This window comes from Grus americana, chromosome 3 (assembly GCF_028858705.1).
Source record: "Grus americana isolate bGruAme1 chromosome 3, bGruAme1.mat, whole genome shotgun sequence".
Classification (NCBI taxonomy): domain Eukaryota; kingdom Metazoa; phylum Chordata; class Aves; order Gruiformes; family Gruidae; genus Grus; species Grus americana.
Window position 1 is genome coordinate 126,312,258 of NC_072854.1, and position 19,069 is coordinate 126,331,326.

Below are 19,069 nucleotides of genomic sequence, written 5' to 3' on the forward strand. Positions count from 1 at the left end.
TTCCTTGTCCTTTTTACTGTGAGCTGAGTCTAATCAGGATGCAGCACCGAATTGTTTATCTTGGCGGTTACCTCTGTTTGTTTCCCACACGTTTATGGGTTTTCCCAAATCTAAGTAAACTTGCATGAATCGTGTGTTTTCTTTAATTCACTGTGAGCTGTGTTGAAACTCCTCTCCCACTGGAGAAGAATCAGTGTAGCACCCCTGCGTTAAAGTAGACCATCCGTGGAGGTTGATTTGTGTTTTGATTTTGAGTTTAATGTGACCTAATTGGATTGTCTTCTATTTGGAGTCACAGTTAGAGAAACAAACAAAAACACCCCACAAAAAACCCACACAAAGAAAAAATCCCAAAAACCCAAAAGTAAAACCAGGAGAGAAGGTTAATTGTTGAATAATATACAGCATATTTTGCTAGCATTTAGTTTATAACAACTTCTTACTCTGTACGCTTGAATTAATCAGGTGATCCTGAGGAATTCAAATGATTCTTCTTTCCTTGCTATTGTTTCCAAAGACGTTACACGCACATCCCAGTCCCAAATAATTTTACAGTCTAACTCTGAGACTGGATGAATTTCAAGAACTCCCGTGTGTCAGGGTTTGTATGTTTAGTGTCTGGATCATTAATTAAAATAATTCTAAGAATAAAAACCTAACTCAGACTACGGTGCTCCGTAGTGCCAGACCACTGCAAACATGCTGTCAGAACAGACTTTTGACTGCGTTTGCCTCCTGGGCCCAGGGAAGTGGCGGCTTCTAGGTTGAATGTGGTTTGCCAGACCTGGTTTTTCCAAGCTGTGCTCTTGCCAGAGTTCACCAGGTCTGATCCTTCTCTCTCTGTCTCTCTCTCTTGTTTGGATAGCAAATATTTTTTTTTAAGTGTTGTTTGTTCCTAGTTTACCTTCCTGTGGATTGCAATAACACGCTAGTACTGATCTAGCTGAGGTACTTCGGGGTCATTTGTACTGGTAATGTTTAGGAGTGGCAGAAAGTCTCGTCGTGATAGGTACTTGTAATCTGTGGCTTATTTCTTGAGGGGGCAGAAGCAGCTGCAACAAGAAGGTGCATGTGTATCTAGGTCAGTAAGGTGTGGGCTCACACGTTGTGTTCCTCCTCGGATCTCGGCATGTGGGAGGGATTGTGCGTATAAATACCTGGAGGTTCCAAAAACCCGACAGCCCCCTATTCAAATTAATCTTCCGATTTATAATGGTTTGGGTGTGTTTGACAACATTAAGCCAGCCGTACCGAAGAGGAACACTGTGACCCTCCGAACACATGTGAACTCTTACTAGCTTTAGGTCGTTTCGTGGTAGCGAGCAGTGCCAGGCCTTATAGCTGATACCAGTCACGCACCTTCTTTTGCATGTGACGTAACTTTTGTAGGCAAGAAAATCTTCCCTCTCAGACTCGTTCCCTCTGCAACACGTTTAGTTTCCACCCCTTGACCAAGGAATGGAAATAAGTTCTATCTAGTTAGGCCTGCAGCCAGCGTCAGTGTATAACTTGCACTTTGCCACAGCTATCTTTGGTCTGTAGTGTTGCGAACTGGCACTGAAGGTGAGTGGAAGGCTTCCGAGCAGTATTTACTGGAGGTACAGCTCATGAAAACACTTTTGTGATTCATGATTTGACTTTTGTGGAGTTTCATACATTACAACACTAGTTCTGCTGGGACCGTGGTTGAAAGGGGAACCCAGGATCCCAGTTGTGGCAGTTTCAGAGCCCTGTTGTAACTGATGTAAACACTACTTCCTTTCTGCACACAGCGTGTTGCTGTGTATTTTGTGCCCCTTGAAGGCATTTTGGCACTCGCTAACAGCTTTTGACACTCGGGGAAAGAAGATCATCTGCATTTTAGATGTCTTGCAAATCTAAAAGGCATCACATCGTAAATAAGCAGCTAGAGAAAGATGACAAAAAGGGAGAGGCACACAGGTGATCTGGTAGTAATAAGTGATCCAGGTAATGAAAAGTTTGAATGATTGTGCCAATTCTTACCTGATCATGCAGTGAAAGTTCTCTGCCCCATTTACTTTCCTTTCTAGCCCTGTCCAGAGATGCCACAAGTCGCTGACCAAAGCTAGAAAAAAAGCAGTTTGATTCTTGGGTGTTTGTTGTTGTTTGTTTGGTGAGTTTTGTTTTGGGGTTGGGTTTGGGGGGTGAATTTTTGTGTGTTGTTAAGTATTCAGTGCTCCTGTGCTTGCAAAGTCTCTAACCCACTTGCTCTGGGTACAGTAGCTGGCATAATGAAGGTGGTAAATGCTGTTAATGATGCTTACTGCCTGTCCAAAACACAAAGTTCAGAGCTGCGAGAGAGTTTGCAGTGGGGAAATGCAGCTGCGTTGTCCTCTGCTGCTCAGGGCCTCTTCTGCCATCGGAAAAGGTCTGTAGGGAACATGCAGCCTCTGTGCCTGACATCTTAGGGAGTCACATCTTGAGCTTGCAGGGTGTTTTTTGTCTATCCTCAAATATTGTTGTCAGGAAGCTGTTACCAGAGTAACTATTCTGTAGTGATTTTTAGCACTGGAAGAATCACAGGATGTACTTCTAGCTCAAACATAAGGAATGTGAACCAGCAACGCATGTGCAATTGTACTGAGTGTTCTGTATTATATGAATGATGGCGAAGCTTTGCGTAGCAAAAGGACTTCTCAAAGTATTTCATTTATTTGGATTTTTAATGTATAACGAGTATTTGTAGCCTCCAAGAACTGTACTTCGTTACTGAATTTAGCAGTAAATTTAGCTGCCCTGCCCCAAATAAATTTTAACCTTACATTAGCTTGCCCCATTCACACTTAGTTTAGCCTTTATTCCTCACATAGGAGTCGATCCAGAGCAGGAGGGATTAGGACCATAAATATATGTATATAGACGTTGTCCCTCTTTTTTTTTTTTTTTTTTTTCCCCCCCTCTATCTTTCTTTCTCCTTTTTCTTTTCTCCTGACTGAGCTTTCTGACCACTTGTAGCTGAGGGGAACAAAGATGGATACGCAGCTACGAAGATGATGGTGCTGGTGGAGCAGAGACAGTAGGCTGGGGATAAGATGAAGTGATGCTAGTTTGTGGGCTTCTGTTTGTGAAAATAATCCCTACAAGCAAACAGAGAATGTGCTTGTGTTTGGTGCAGTGATCAGCAACAAGTAGTGGGTTGCTCCATTGTCAGAGTATTGAACAGATTTTCCTGGCAGGAAGGACAGAGAAAGATTTCTGTGGGTTGCAGCTTTTGCAGTCTCTCTGGGAATAAAAATATCTGAGTTGCATAAACACCTTTGAAGAGAAGTTTTTTCCAAATGTGAACATAACAAAGAAAGGAAGTGAAATGTTCAATCAATCATGTATGCATATACACCTGTATCTGAAGTGATTGCCGAATTTCTACAAGCTAATAGAAGAATGCTAAGGCTTATCTTAAAGCTAGCTGTTAAATTGAGGACAAGTGAAAGAAAGAAATCTTAAGGATAAGAGAATTTTTGTGTATACTAATTATGTGACTGCCAGCAGTGCCGTTAGCTTTGTGATAACTCTGTTTGCTGAACTGAGTGATTGTTTATAGGAGGTTAGCATGTCTAATTTAATTTAATTTTTTTTTTTTTAATTTTTTACAGCCTAGTAAAGGACATGGATAATATCTCTCCTGAGAAAAATGATGTAAAAAGCTGCCCCCGGGACTCTGGATATGACAGCCTATCCAACAAGCTAAGCATATTGGACAAGCTCCTCCATACTCACCCTGTGTGGCTGCAGCTTGGTCTGAATGATGCCGAAGCCATGGAAATTCTGCAGGCCCAGCCTCCTGGGGTAAGAAGTTACATTTCAATTTATTTGATGCAAGTGTTAAAAAAAAAAAAAAACCCACAACCAACAACAACAACAACGAAGCCAACCCCGTCCCCCCAGTAAAAACCCCAAATAAACCAACATCCCAGCCCCATTTCTTCTGTGCTTTGGATAATCCAAGTGAGGGCTTCCTGAGCGCTTGGCAGCTGGACGGGTTGGAGCGTGACCCATTACCTGGGCTGATAGACTGGGGACTAGTTTGGGGTCCTCTGGAGCTGAGAACTGGACTGTTGCAATTACAGCTCCAAAGCTGGACTTTGCTAACCAGGGTTGTATGTAACAGATGGATTTCCCCCATAACGAGAAAGCCATAGATAAATTGGAAATGCCAGCGTTTGATCCTTCGCTGGTGCCTGCATTAAAGTTGCTGTGACGGAAACCATTCCCTGTCTGCTTGGATGAGGCTGGTGACACGTTTCTAATGCTGCCTCCATCCAGGATTGTATGAGTGGGCTGGTGGGACACTGGAGCAGTCCACCATCAGTCACCTCCCGACTGTGCAGCTTGACTCAGGGCTGGGGATTTGCTGCGTCTTAAACTGAAGAGCTCAGATAAGGGCATAATGGCCTTGGTGTCATGTGTCTGTTATACCAGGATGAGATGCTTTTCTAAATGTTCTGTTGCTGTTTTACACCAAGCGTTGAGCCTGATACAGTATCAACCGAGTAAAATTCTGAGATGTTTTGTATAGATCAGAGATCATGAAGTTATTCTGGTTCCTTTTGTCTATAATCTGTCTCTATTAAGGCATCTGTCATGAAGCTAAAACCATCTCCTTTTGCTTTTTCCACAACAGATATTTCTGGTTAGGAAATCTGCAAGACTGCAGAAGAAAGTCATCTCTCTGCGTCTGCCTGGTGACTGTGGGTCCTGCCTAAAAGAATTTGCAATAAAAGAAAGCATATACAGTAAGTCATGAGTCGCATGCTTTTCAGCTGTCGGTCGCTCTGTGTCAGCTGGGAGCACTCTGCATTGGTGAAACCCACAGCAGAAGATACCCAAAGTCCTGCAAATAGCGTCCCAGACTGCTTACAACGCTCTCTGTGGAGGGTGCTGCCAGTGAGTCAGGCATATGCTGCAGAAGGGAAGGTGTACAGAAATGTTTAAGTCTGTGCTGGACACAACTGGAACGTTTCTTCTATGTACCTTGCTGAATCCAGGATTCATTGATTATTATGGGTACTTATCCTCTTCTGTAGAAACACAGTCTATAATCCTGTCTGCTGTCAATGAAATGTTCCTGCATTTCCTTGTACTCAGGGGACTGTTCTCTCCGTCTACAAATTTGGGTGCGGTGGTGGTTTTTTTGGGGGTTTTCTGTTATTTATTTCTTTAATGTAATAACTAGATTGATTTTAACCCTTTGGAACTGTTTCTGATGCGAGATCAATGAGTTGTCTTTTTTTAATTCCATCTATATTTGTTCCCTGTCTTCTAACAGAAATGAGCAAATGTTAGAGTTCCGATCAGTTTCAAAACAATACTGCCCTCATCTCTTTAGAGGGAAGATGTGAAAAATATGTATGAGATATAGGAATGAAAACAGGAAGTTGCAGCTGGTCAGTATATGTGGATCAAATGGTTCGTTTTAACAAGAAAGTGAAAACTGGAGAAAATCAGCAGTAATTTCAGTTAAACTTCCCTGAAGCCAGAGGGTCTGTAGTTAACTTCTGTTTCTACTAGTAAACTGAGATAGTTTTAGTTGAGTGGTTTTTTCCTTTTTACCTCTGACTTCCCTGCCCCCAGCAACAAAAAGTTAATTCTATGTGTCTGGTTTTGGTTCCAGTTGCCAACAAGGCATGGCAAAGAGAAGAGAAAGCTATCAAAGTGGGATCTAAGGCTGCGTTTGTAGGCTTGTTGTGCTAATGAACTCCCTCTCTCCCATCTAGAAAATAACATACTGTCTTTCATGAACAAAAGTTTACCACAAGGGGGAAGTATGTACTGACATTTTTACTCACCAGTCATAGCTGAGGCTTTAATTGTAGTCAGGGATCTGAACACTCATCTTCTCTTTGCCCGCCCCAGATCACCTGCATGCTTACTGTTTGCGTTGTTAGCATCTCTCTTAAAGAAACCCCTTTTTCTGGGCACGTAAATTACTAGGTTGACCTGTCCTTCGGTGTAAAGGTTGAATAAAAGATCAGTACGTGACTTAAGTTTTTCCCTGGTTCACGTGCAGACTTTATAGTCAGTAGCACTGGAACCTCGGTGTGGGGGAGCTGGCCTTACAGCATGGACTTCTGACAAAATTACATCTTTGCTACTCACTGAGAGGCATTGCTGAGGTATCCAAAGCTGCTGTGTGGCTTTTGGCTTTCCTCACCAAGCCTGGGAGTCTGCCTTGTTTCAGCCCAGATGTCTGAAGCGACTGCAGCAGTGGAAGTACTCTCCTTAGGAGATGAATTTCAAAAGCATTCCTCTGCAGGTGAAACAGCGATGGTGTGCGCACCACACCAGCTGGAGATTCACTCCTGGGATCTGACTTTTCTAACTCTGGGATGGGCCAAAGCAATCGCAGGCTTCACATTCACCCCTTTGTAGAAGTTGTCCGAGGCTGCAAGAGACCGGCGTTCCTGTACTTCAGGAACCTGTCATACGCTACCATTACGCTTCATAAATGCTCTTCCTTCTCTTCTGGCCTCAGTCATGTCCAGAGGCAAAGGATCTAGATCGTTTCAGTCCAAGAGCTTCTTCTGCTTGATCTTTGTAGTCATTGTGTGAGATTTGCCACTGGAATCAGAGAGCGCTTAATGTAAATGAGATGGCAATCACTGCTATGTCATTATTACTGTGAACATGTATTTATATCAATAAGAAACAATGGTATGGAGGGGGGAAAAAATGAAAGGCATTTCTTGTGTCTTCCTACTCCATTGTGCAGGCCAATAGCATGAAGCAGAATTGCCTGAGGTTTTTTTAAAGGCTTTTCGGGTTAAATGGTTTTCTTTAAGTGAATGAAAATTTATCATCTCCCATTAGGTGCTAACACATCTGGGGAGAAGACAAGTGAGTAGGATGGAATGCAAGAGGAAGAAATAAGAGATTTAAAATTAAGTATATTTGCACACTGGGCAAACAAAGCCTTAGTTATTGATTTATTGTCTATCAGCAAAACGTTGTGCCATTCTAATCACACTTGATCTGTTTTCCTAGGAATTAGACTACATGTTTGGAATACAAAAACAAACCCACCGCCAAGACTGTCAGCATATTCTTGAAAATGCCTTAAGCAGAGACATGTACTCCTTCACACAGTTGTTTTCTCTTAACCAAACAGTAGCTAGTTTGATGGTGCAAACTTATTAATTTTATGCAAAAATCTGAGATGCATTTTATTAAGCTTTTCTAAGAAATGGTGGATAGATGTGTGATTCTTTCCCTCTTGTAACTTTCTTGGCAGCATTTTCCTTGGAGGGATCTGGAATAAGTTTTGCTGATTTATTCAGGCTCATTGCTTTCTACTGTATTAGCAGGTAAGATGGTGTTACGTTCTGAGTCGCGTTTGCTAGACTGTCTTGGGGAAAGATGGAGTCTCAAGGGCTTGTTTCAGCATGGTATTTATGTTGCCGATCTACAAATATTCCTGGGTAGTCCTAGAAGGTGATGGGAGAAATAGGAGATGAGAATTGGAAGCCAGTCTCTCAGTCTTATTTTGTACTGATTATTGGAAGGCCAGTGTGGTGTTATCCACCCAGCTGGGAGGTGTTGCCAAGTTGAACTTTACTTTAGCTGACACCTTGTAATGCTTTCATAACTGCTCTGTAACTCAGTCAATAAGCACCATAAACTATCTCGCAATGTCCGTTTCTTGGACTTGTAGTAAAAAGCACCTTTGTAGTATAGTGGAAAAACGTCAGATCATGCTGAATAGAATATGACAACTGAGAGATGCGAACGTAAATTGTGAACAACAAAAAAGACCTCATCAGCTTTCCAGTTTATGGTTGCCCGACTTGTTTTCCAGGTAGTACGCAGAGAAAAAATAGCTGGTGGTTTTTTATCTTTTAAGTTGTTTTCAATTTTACTTTGGTTTACTGGAGAAAACTTCCAGACTGATGCTCAAGCCTTATATCTATCCACAGATAGGACATGGCCAAGCTGCACATCTGCATGTTTTCTGAAGGAAGGAGAGAGAGAGGCACTTTTGATGGTCTTGGTCCTTCTAAGAGGTTGTCAATTAGTGCTGACAGTAGTGATTTCTGGTGTGTGAAACGCTCGCTAGGGATACACTTAGGTTGCTGTGCTTAACTGTTTTTGCTTGGAGAAGCATCTAGACCCCCTTTGTTACAGGCCTCCGTTTTGCCAAGCTGTACATGCACGTGATGAAAGAAGCGTTTATACTGCATAAGTAATTGGTCAGCACTCAGATGAGAAATGAGCTGAAACTGCGTTTAAAAACACTTTAATGATGAGAGATGCCTTACCTTGTCACCCTTTCAGTTCTGCGCACTAGCCAGGCTCTAGTAAATTCCCTCTAAGTGCCTACAGGGAGCATGCAGCAAATGTAGATTTCTTTGCATTAGTTTATCCCTTTTCTTTCACTGAGGGCTCCAAGTTGCTTCGCATTTGCTAAAAATAAGCCCACAAACACACAGTAGCTTATTGCCTGGCTCATGAGTATCATAACTGAGACCCTCTCTCTGCAGAGCGGCTTTAATTTTCTTAATGGTATTTCAGTCAGCCAAGTGTGAATTTGGTATCCTGATGCAGTCAGGCCTCCCACTCAGGAAGCACATACAAAACTACATAACCAGGCTCTTGACCTGTTTGTTGTTCTGTTCCTTTTTGCCCTTGGGGGCAGGGGAAGGAAGTGAAAAGAGTGGCAGTCACAACTTAGGCATGGTGTTAAAGCTCTCCTAGTGCCTCATCATAAACACAGCTTTAGCTGCACGCCCATCCGCAGATACCAGTAATAAATACAACTTCAGCTGCAAACCCGTCCAGGTAAATGAAGCTCACTCTTTGATTGTGGATATGCTTTTGGAAGTGGATGCTTATTTCCCCATTCAGTGGAGGAACATCCGAAGTGTGTGTTTGCCTCATGTTTCTTAAGTGGCAGCACCTACCCATGTCCTCTTCAGGCAGCTGTCTAGGATTGCTGGGGGTGCAAGAGGAAAATGTATAGACTTGTTAGGGAAGCAGATAGGTAGCTGTCGTGAGAAAGAGAGGGTACCGTTTGGTACATCACAGCAAAACCAGGAGGGTTTCCTAAAAGCAGAGGGAATTTCCTGCAATAGCTACCCAATCAGTTTGTATGAGTAGTCAAGGGTCACCTATCTTTATATTGAGTCCATGATGATGTTCTAGACTCTGGATTATCAGTGGTACAATGTTGAAAGTGTCTTTTCAAATAACTTTTAGCTAGTGTGTCAGTCTTTAGCTTGATTTGAATTTGAGTGGTGTTCTGAGATCCTGGTTTTTTCAACAAGTTAACATACAGCATAGAGAATATTTACGTGATAAAAACCCACTGTCTGTGCTACAACAGATGGTTAGCTTATTCACAGCCTTAAAAAACAAAATATGCTGACACTGGTTTTGTGTAGGATTCCTGTGCTCCATTCTTAATTGCATAGGTATTTCTATTACAGATTTTGCAGTTTAGCATGCACTGTTGTTTGAGGGTGTATTGATACCGGTTGGGCAGGCAAGAGGTATAGTAATGGTTGATGGTAATACTCATAGAATATACATATGGTTAAGTCTTTTTGTCCCTTAAAATTTCTGTCTTATGTTGTTATTCATGCATCTCCCTTTGTAAACATCCATTGAACTTCTAGAATGTAGTGAAGAGAAACCACATATGAGAATAAATTATAAGGACTTTCTTAAATGAACTGTGTCTTCAGCCTAGGAACAGAGTAGCACCAAAACATCCCAGCTTAGAAATTTTTAGGGTAGCTGCCCAAGTACTTATTTAAATTTTTATTCTCAGAATTGGAATTTAACTTTGAGAGCAATCAACAGTGTATTTAGAAAATAAGCTTTGTTGAAGTGTTAAGGGCAGATAACACTTTTGCATCTCACTGGTATGCTCGTAAAAGACCAAGTATAAAAGCTTCTGCTGTAAAGGGAGAAAAAATTGGATGGCTCTGTGGAAATGAGCCTAAAGAAAGTCCTGGGGACTTGACTGTCATTTGCACTTCACTTTCCAATGCAAAGGAGCTCTGGGGTTGGTAATGTTTTCACTGTGTGCCGTGTGTTTAAGGCTCTTGCTACCTCCCACAGCTCTGTAACAAAATAATCAGAGCTCAGCCACTGCCAGTGTTGAAAACAAATGCTTTTAAAACTATGGATGTTGTTGTAAAAACCGTATTGTTTTTCTCTTTGACAACAGGGATGTCCTTCCATTCACTCTGAAGTTGCCTCGTGCTATTGCTGCAGCAAAGACAGAAGCTGAACTTGAAGAGATTGCTCAGCTTGGACTGAGTAAGTAGTTCTCTGCATAGGTGTCATTCTCTGCAGCATTGCTGTAAGCTTGAAGAAATAGTCTGTGTCTTTAAGTGGTTCATATTGGTCAGTGATGATACAGATTTCATTTAGAAAAGCAGCTTCTCTTATTGGGAAGGCCAAACCTTGTATTTGCCAAATGGTGACCTTGGTGGTCTTCCTGCCTTCTGTGATATTTTTGTTAGTGCTGTTTCCTTCCTTCCTTCCTTCTCTCTCCTCTCTTGGCAAACCTTGGGCAAAGCAAGTCTTACAATCCCCAGACAGAGGTTTCGTGTAGCTTCTCCTCCAAGGGCTAATAATGGTGGTCTCAGGCTCGCATAGCAGGCACCACCTTGATAATTTGCTGGACTTGCCAGGGGAGCGTAGGAACTGAGGTTCACTGTTAATAAAACTTCTGTTCAGATTGACATGTGATCTAAGATGGTGATTTTTGAGATCAGTGGCTCAATGCAGTAACATATTAATAAAGGGAGGAGTGTATACGTAAGATCTGCAGAATGTATCCGTGTGCGTTGGTTTGGAGAGATTTTTAAAATAACAAAAGGAAATACAGGCTCAGTGTAAAACGTACCTTGAGCTTGCAGGAGACGTAAGGCCTGGTGGGATTTGAAACACGGGCTCCACCCAGATGAATTGTTGAGCAACTCCTGCAAAGTGCTGAATGGCCTCATTTCCTTTTGCAGGAAGGGAGAATTGACTGTCAGTAGTCTTTGTCCCAGTAGATTTCTTTTTTAACCATCTTTGATTTAGAAGCGGATCCTCACTAAATCTGAATGTTAGCATGAGGCTCTCTAGAACTACTTGGTGGGACTTTGCAGCAAAGCCATGCACAGGGAAGTATTGCACCGCTTTGCGTTTTGTTTCGCTGCAGTAGCAATGCAATTAAGGGATTTGTTTTAGAGAGGAGACGAATGACTTCTGCACCGCTTATCTGCAAGTTTAGGTAATTAGATGGAAGTATGGATTTTTATGGGAATAGAGGCAAACATGAAACTGTGATTAGGTGAATGTTTGGATGAAGAAAAAAAAAAAGAAAAAGTCTGATTGGGATACAGTGTAGTGAAGACAGTCTCCCAGTGACACTTGGAAGCCTTAAACATTAGGTGAGTTTCTCCATAGGAGATGATAATGGTGGTATTGAGCAAGATCTCCAGGCCAGCCACAGTGTCCTCAGTAGCTGAGAGCACCATGGCCTACTTGCTGCAGAGTTTTCTTGCTCTTGAACAGTCTCTGTCCACATTGTGTGTGGTGGTTTTTTAAGCTAATACATTTGAAAGCTGAGGAGGAGACTGATGGATCAGTGTCTAACTGTGTGGTTGGTGTATTTGGGATCAATTACCTACTATACACTAGATTAAGATCACAGTTTCTCTGAGCAAAAACCAGACAACAAAGTTGAGATTGTGATGGAGTTTTAGGTGTCCACGTGCAGAAGAACACACCTGGAAGTCGGCGTTTCAATGCTGTGGACCCAAGAGATGCCTAAAAACTCCCAAGGGTCCTTCCTGTTAAGTGTGAGCTTTCCTTAGGCAACACATGGGAACAAAACACCCTGATCTGAACACGGAGGGTTCTGGCTCCTGTCAGAGCTCTGTCACGCCATAGGCTCAGAGGGAGAACTGCACAAGGCAGGTCAATAGCATGTAACCCAGCAAACCACGTCGGGAAGAACTGGTGGTAAAGCTTTCAAGGCTGCTGCCAACCTGTAAGGTTTCACGTGCTGACCGTAAGATTCCCGCTCTCAGTCTCTTTTGTGTTTCACCTGCAGCAGCTCTTCCGTCATGTGTGTTTGCAACAGCCCACGTGCCAGGCACACTGGCCAGTCTGCTGAGGGATCTGCAGGCAGGATGTGAAGTCATGGAGCTGGGAAGAGCAGCAGCATTGCATGACTATGTAGAGAAATATGTCTGTGCCTACGTATGTTCCTTGGCAGTGGCCTGTTACCATGGGCCATTTCCTGTTTTCTGCCCCATAGGCAAGACACAGCTCTTGGGCATGGGCCCCGTTGTGGAGTGCTTGGCGTTCATGCGGTTGGGCCCAGGTGTCATTGCTCGACAGCCCAAATGAGGCATCTTGGCACTACAGGAAAAGGGGCTGTGTCAAGATTGGCAGATTTTAGCAAAATCTCCCTCCTCTGGTATTCCTCCCTTATTTCAGTTCGACTGGTGTCCTCATGGGCTTGTCTGGTTTCAATCTTCATGCTTTCAGGAGCCGATGAGCTTTACCATTGACTCAGTTTCAAAAACATGCTGACACTTTGCTGGGACAAGTGCAGAGGCTGCAGCTGAAACTTGCTGGTTTAGCACAGGTTTTCCATGCTGCTGGAGCGGGACTGCACGTTTGGTCTATTTATGTGCTGCCGAGTGTCTAAAACCTCAGGAAAACTGTGTCACCGTTGGAAAGGCAGGGCTGCAGGCCAGTGCTCTTAAGAGACGCGAGCATTTGGTCTGCACAGCTAAACATTATGTGTGCACCCACCACAGAAAAACGTGAGCTGTCTTTTCATGTGTAGTTTCATTTGTTTGCTAGCAAAAGAAACCAAACCAAAATTTTTACTGAGTTGCCATAAGTGGCCATCAGCTGGTGTAAATCAGCCTAGCTGTTGTCTTTAATGGAGTGAGCTTATTAATACCAGCTGAGAATCCGGGCTTATTTCTCCTAAGTGAGATGCTAGTGAGTAGTTTATGTTCACTTCAGTCTCAAGTTGGTAAGAATTACTGTGTTACAGTTTCCATTCCTTTCTTTGATTCTCAGTTTATTTTTAAGCTTAGTTCAGTGGGCCGATTTGAAGCTACGCATTGGTCGTGATATTTATAAAAGCGTAAGAGCAGCTCCAGGAGTGTAGCATGCAGTTATGTCTGGCAGTGCTTTAAGGGGTTCACTCAGAGGGGTTTTTTTTTTTCCCCCCTTGAATTAAAAAAAGCTCGTCTAAATTTCTGAATACTTGAAACTGGTGATGTTGAGCTGAATGTTCTGAAAGCCATCTGCATGCTGTTTTGCATTCTTACGTTACTGCAATGATGATTTTCAGACTTTTGGAGCTCCCCGGCTAACAGCAACGCCTCAGATCCTTCACCTCCTCGTAGGCCTGTGCCTTTGGACAGTGCTTGTAAAGACTCGCGTCAGCTCTGCCTTATAAATGGAGTGCATTCTATACGAACCAGAACGCCTTCGGAGCTGGAGTGCAGCCAGACCAACGGAGCGCTGTGTTTCATTAATCCCCTCTTCTTAAAAGTGCACAGCCAGGATGTCAGTGGAAGTCTGAAAAGGCAGAGCCCGAGAACTCAAGACGTGAATGGCACAGCGAGGCCTCGCTCCCCCCCACCCCGGCCACCACCTCCTTCTATTAATAGCATCCTCACGAGTCCACAGCTTTCCAGGACTATAAAGCAAGCGAGCATGCCAGAAACAGTCAACCATAAGAAAGAGAGAGGCTTGGATTTGCTGCAGAATAAACCAACCCCTATTCCGCCTCCGCGGCTGAAGAAGCAGGCTGTTTGCTCGGAGGTGGAAGGCAGCTCAAAGACCGCCGTGGTAATTCGACCTGGATGCAGCTCGGCGCGTCTGCCCGAAGCTGCTGGCGTTCCAGGTGAAACCCTGCCCGAGCCGGCTCCAGCGGCTGCCAAAAAGACGGTAGCTACCAGCTCTGAGTCACACATACCGTGGAATGGAGGCAGGCAGAGACTGAGCGACATGAGCATTTCCACCTCCTCGTCCGACTCGCTGGACTTCGACCGGAGCATGCCGCTGTTTGGCTATGAGGGGGACACTAACAGCAGCCTGGAGGATTTTGAGGGGGAAAGTGACCAAGAGAGCATGGCACCCCCTTTGAAGCCCAAGAAGAAAAGAAACAGTTCATTTGTTCTCCCCAAGATTGTGAAATCTCAGCTACGGAAAGTCAGTGGAGTTTTCAGTTCCTTCATGACCCCTGAAAAGAGGATGATAAAGAAAATTGCAGAGATGTCCCAGGACAAACGCACTTATTTTGGATGCCTAGTGCAGGACTATGTCAGCTTTCTCCAGGAAAACAAGGAGTGCCATGTTTCGAGCACTGATATGCTGCAAACAATTCGGCAGTTCATGACCCAAGTCAAAAACTATTTGTCCCAAAGCTCCGAACTCGATCCCCCGATTGAATCGTTGATTCCCGAGGACCAAATAGGTAAGAAATGCTCTCCTGTGTTTTGGAGGAAGGTGAAAACGTGTAATCTGTGTTTATAGTGGTAGTCCTTCTGCCAGTTTGGAAAGGTGGGGTTGACTTTGCTAGCAGAGTTTGAGCTGTTGAGTATTTGAGTCTTAAAACAAAACAACCCTGCACCCCCCCCCCCCCCCCCAATCACCCTAGCAACTCAGAACTATGCTGCAAAGTTGTTCATAAAAAGTTACCCTTAAAATAGCTGCAACGTTACCTGTGATTATTACTTTTTTTTTTTAGCTTCTGTACTGTTTATTTGCTGGCACATGTGTATTTTTTTCCCTGAATTGGGCTGAAATAGTTCTCAATTCTTGGACCAAAACTGTGCCGATTTTAACCATGTGGATTGTAGCCATAAAAATAGAATTTGTTCAAAACCAGTGACAGTTAAAAGCAGAGAGACATTTCATAGCAACTTAATTTAGAAATAAATCTCATTCTTCCGAACGTTCTCATTCACTTCTAGCAAAGCTGCACTGTCCCTACACTTGAAGCTAAATGAAAAGATATATGAGAGTTTTAAAAAACAAACGTGTGCAAGAGAAGGGGCTGCTTATCTCAGGTTTTCTATACCTCTCTGTTACATGTACATAAATGGTTGCAGATGAGCTATATATTTGAATACATGTTTTAACAACAGAGGGAGACTTGTGTATCCACAGACGTGAAATCATTGTTGCTGCATAAAATCTCACTGCTCCTCTATCTTGCCGAGTCTGAGCAGTATTTGTAAAAGAGCCTATAAGCCACACTTAGGAGGTAAACATCCCTCAGGGCGGAATACTTTCCTTGTGAGCTCACTTCAGTCCTAATTTGCTTGTTTTTCTCCTGTACCCTAGTGTCCCAACAGTTGGCCCGGTGCAAAATCGGCAGCTAGTTCTTTCTTTGGGACTAGAGGGTGATTTTATGTTGACTTTTCTGTCTGTCCTTGGCCGAGAGGAAGTATTCTCATGTAAACTCAACTTCGTTTGCATAAAGTCAAGCAAAACTAACAAGCACTGCTAAAGCAAATATCGAAGAGTGTCCTTGAAACTGACTCTTTCAAAGATGTGTAATGTTCTCACTAGAATAATAAAGAATATTACATAGGTGTTATGTGGAAGAAAAAATGGCAAATTGAGCAGCGGTGCAGGCTCACTTTCACCTGGATTTCTGCAGAGTACTGGATATTTGACAAATACAGATCTAGTTTGCTCGTAATTTTGTGAAAGCTTGGTTTGACTTGTGCTTTTCATTGTAAGGGTGTGGTTAAATCAGACCGTGGGTGTCTGAAGATTGGCAAAATGCTGTCTGCTTTTAAATGTTTCAGTAGTTTGGAGTAGCATAAGCTGTGAAATGTAACAACTAAACTGCGTTGGTTTTCTTCAGCGACAGAAAGTCTGGCTTTGATCGTGTGATTAAATGCAGTTCATTTATAAAGCAGGATAGTTTAAACAAAGGAAGAACTTGCTTTTGAATCATCTGCTGCCTATGGCTCGAGCCTGCAAACAACCACAGTGGATCAGGAGCATCGGATGTTGCTGATCTAAGCAGATAACTATGTGACAGCAAGATTTAGTAATCCCTATAGAGAACTTTTTATGATGTAGCCCTGTCTATTATCCGTGGGTTTGCTTGACTGTTTCGGTACGGAATTGCAGCCCAAATTTTAACTTTGTGAGTAGTTGTTTATCCTCTCTTGTCAGTTTACACGTCGGTGGTGCGGGTTTCTCCTTCCGATGTGTCAGCCTAGGGCCGCTTGGAAAGTACTCCTTTCTGTTTGTCATGTACTGTCCCGCGGCGGTGGCGAGTTGGCGTCAGAGCTCGGAGGCTCTGGTCAGGCCCGGTGAGTGCCGAGTTAGAGCGGGCCTCAGCGGCCGTGCCCTCCCGGGGACTCACAGGAAGAGGCACCGGGCACGCTTGTGTAACAGCAGCTTCACCCCGCGACTCGGAGCCCGCCGCTGGTGCCTGGGGCGGGCAAGGGCAGGGAGGGAGCCTGTAGCAGAAAATGTTCAGGCCTCTCCGCTCCCCGGGCCGGTCCTGCCTCTGTGGAGAGCAGCTGGAGCCAGTCCTCGCCTCCCTCCCTCTGCCACCCAACAGAACTGCTGCTGCCGGTCGCCTGTTCCGGGGCAGCCAGGCTTCGCCTTATCCCGCCGTTGTCTCCTGAATTTCGGTACGTGCTGAAGCAGCGCCCCCCACGAGGCTTAGTGAAACCCTTGGTGTTTGGGACTTTCTCCCGTGTCTGTGTAATGATCTTTGTGATTGTGTAGCTTTTCTCGTAGAACTGCATCACGGACTTACAGGAGTCTTTTGCTTGCAAAAGTCTAGGGAGAGATCTTTTAAGTTTCCCAGACAGGGGCATATCAAATTGCTTAACTTCTGCCAAATCGTTGGGAGAATGCGCATCAGCGTTTCTAACTATTCCTGACAGATGCCTCCTAATCTTAGCGCTGTAGGCCCTTAACCCTTCCTAAAACAATGGGATTCCCAGTGCTGGGACAGAATCAAGACTAAGGCACGTGGCTTTTTATTGTTTAAGGACAAATGCAAAGTTTGGTTTTTTGTGGGGTTTTTTTTTTTCCAAGTCATCCGTACCTGAATATGTATCCACAGAATAGAGACCTGGATTGTTGAGAGGAGACCCTGATAGTCCACAGCTGCTCGAATAGCAAATGTTCAGGAGTTTTTATTTGTGTTTCTTCTTTTCCTGACTGCAAACAGACAGGAATCAAGTTGACTGTCATTGCTTCGCCGGGTCATCGCCAGGCAGCATCTAACACCTGAACAACTTCAGTCTCAATGCCCAAATCTGGGCCTAGCATAAGAAATGACCGGTTCAAGTAATTTGGCAATAAGGTGTTAACTGATCGTGTGGGAAGGTGCCTAAACAATACTGCTAATCCGTAGTGGATTTTTAAATGTTGAATGCTAAAAGAGGCTTGGAGAGAACATGTGGGCCCCTTGCTGGCAGGACATGCTTGTCACAGGGACTTGGCTCTGCACAGAGGAGTCACAGGCAGACGGAGCTGGAGGACGTGTGGAGGAGCACAGTCTGTTCCCCGTGGGAGCCGGTGTGCCAGCCGCTCTGAGGGAGGCTTCTCTGAGCAGCGCTTTTGCCTTTGTATTCTTCTTGCTGAGAGGCAATGTTTTACGTTTGTTCTTACGAGATTTTATCACATTAGCTTTAGGCCTGTTTCCCACTTAGGAAGATAACTTTAAACCTGGTCTCCAAAGGACCAGTGATGCCGGTCTCCCACCCTCGCCACGATATCACGTGGATTTTTGATGTGAACTCTCTGCTTTATCATCCAAATTGTCGATGAAAATACTAGACTAAAGCCCAGAGCTGACCCCCGTGGTACCTCTTTTCAGGTATCTGCCTTGTCTGGCAGTCAACCATTGATAACTGTGCTCTCAGTGCAGTATGTTATACACTCATTCACGCACCCACCTTATGGTAATTAGGGCAAGACAGCATTTCCCTTGTTTGCTTATAGGAAAGCTGCATGGAATAGGGTTGTGGGTCTTAAAAACATTAAGATACAGCCCATCCCCTGCTCCCCTCTTCTTCACTGATCCAATTATCCTCCGAAAGGAATTGGAATGGTATGCCACTATTTCTTCTTGAAAAACTCATGTTGGCTGGTTTTTAGCACTGCGGTACTCGTTAGGTGCTTGTAAATTTGTTTTGGTGTCCTGTCCCCCTACCCTGTTGTTCATCTTGGTATCTTTTCATGTTGAGTTGAGGCCGACCAAAGCGTCCCCCAGCACTCCTCTTGTCACTACAGGAGTAGAGCGCAGGGCAAGTAAGAAGCAGTGTTAAAAGCACTGAGCAGAGGCAGAGGATTTGGTTCTCCCTTTCCCAACCATCCCTTTGATTTGCTTTGTGACTTATTCCCTGCTCCTTTATTACTACTTCTTTAAGAGAAGACATGTATTTGCCTCACGGCTGTAGCGTGAGTTTTAATTAACCCACAGCTGATTAAAGCAAAACAAGTCTAGCACAGATAGTCCTGTGATTCATTGGTGTGCTTTATGTAGGTAAAATGAGGGGAGGTTTACCCTAGAGACCTTTCTTCCGTAGCTGCTCAGCTACGGCCACCTATCCATCGCCCACCTCGGTCCTACTTCTGTTTTCAGGGCTGTGCATGTTATCGAGGAACGTGAGTTGTGTGGTCTTACTTTCAAGTCTTGCTCTTTTGGCGGAGATGGCCTTGTCTGCACCACGGACTAGGCATGTGTCACTGTAGACATCCACCAAGAACTGGACGCTTGGCCATCCTGACACGAGCTGACTTAAAACAGAGCTGTATCGGTCGTGCCAGTCTACAAACATGCCAGATATTACGAAAACCCAAAACAAAGCAAATGCAGTGTAGTCGGGTCTCCCGCATGTATGCGCCGCGGTGTTCCAAAGCAACCTTCTGCTTTCAGCCTCCCAGGCAACGTTACTTGTGCAGGGCTCGGCCTTTTTGTGGTGGCTCCCAGGCTCGCTCGGTCTCTTATTGAGCCCTTCTTTTACTGATGAATGGTTTGGCCGTCGTAGATGATAAACAGGGCTTGTCTGTAAATCCAGGGACTGGAATCTGACAGATT

At 44.1% G+C, this 19,069-nt stretch overlaps 1 protein-coding gene across 9 annotated transcripts in view; it reads left to right on the plus strand.

Moving 5' to 3' along the window:
* The window catches only part of RIN2 (Ras and Rab interactor 2), a 79,794-nt gene that overhangs the window by 46,494 nt on the left and 14,231 nt on the right, over positions 1 to 19,069 (plus strand). For all 9 annotated transcript variants that reach the window (XM_054822228.1, XM_054822229.1, XM_054822235.1 and 6 more), the window contains 5 exons: positions 3,615 to 3,807; positions 4,643 to 4,754; positions 7,250 to 7,322; positions 10,187 to 10,278; positions 13,331 to 14,461. In XM_054822228.1, the coding sequence (XP_054678203.1) occupies positions 3,615 to 3,807; positions 4,643 to 4,754; positions 7,250 to 7,322; positions 10,187 to 10,278; positions 13,331 to 14,461 (1,601 nt within the window). The remainder of the gene's footprint in view (positions 1 to 3,614; positions 3,808 to 4,642; positions 4,755 to 7,249; positions 7,323 to 10,186; positions 10,279 to 13,330; positions 14,462 to 19,069) is intronic.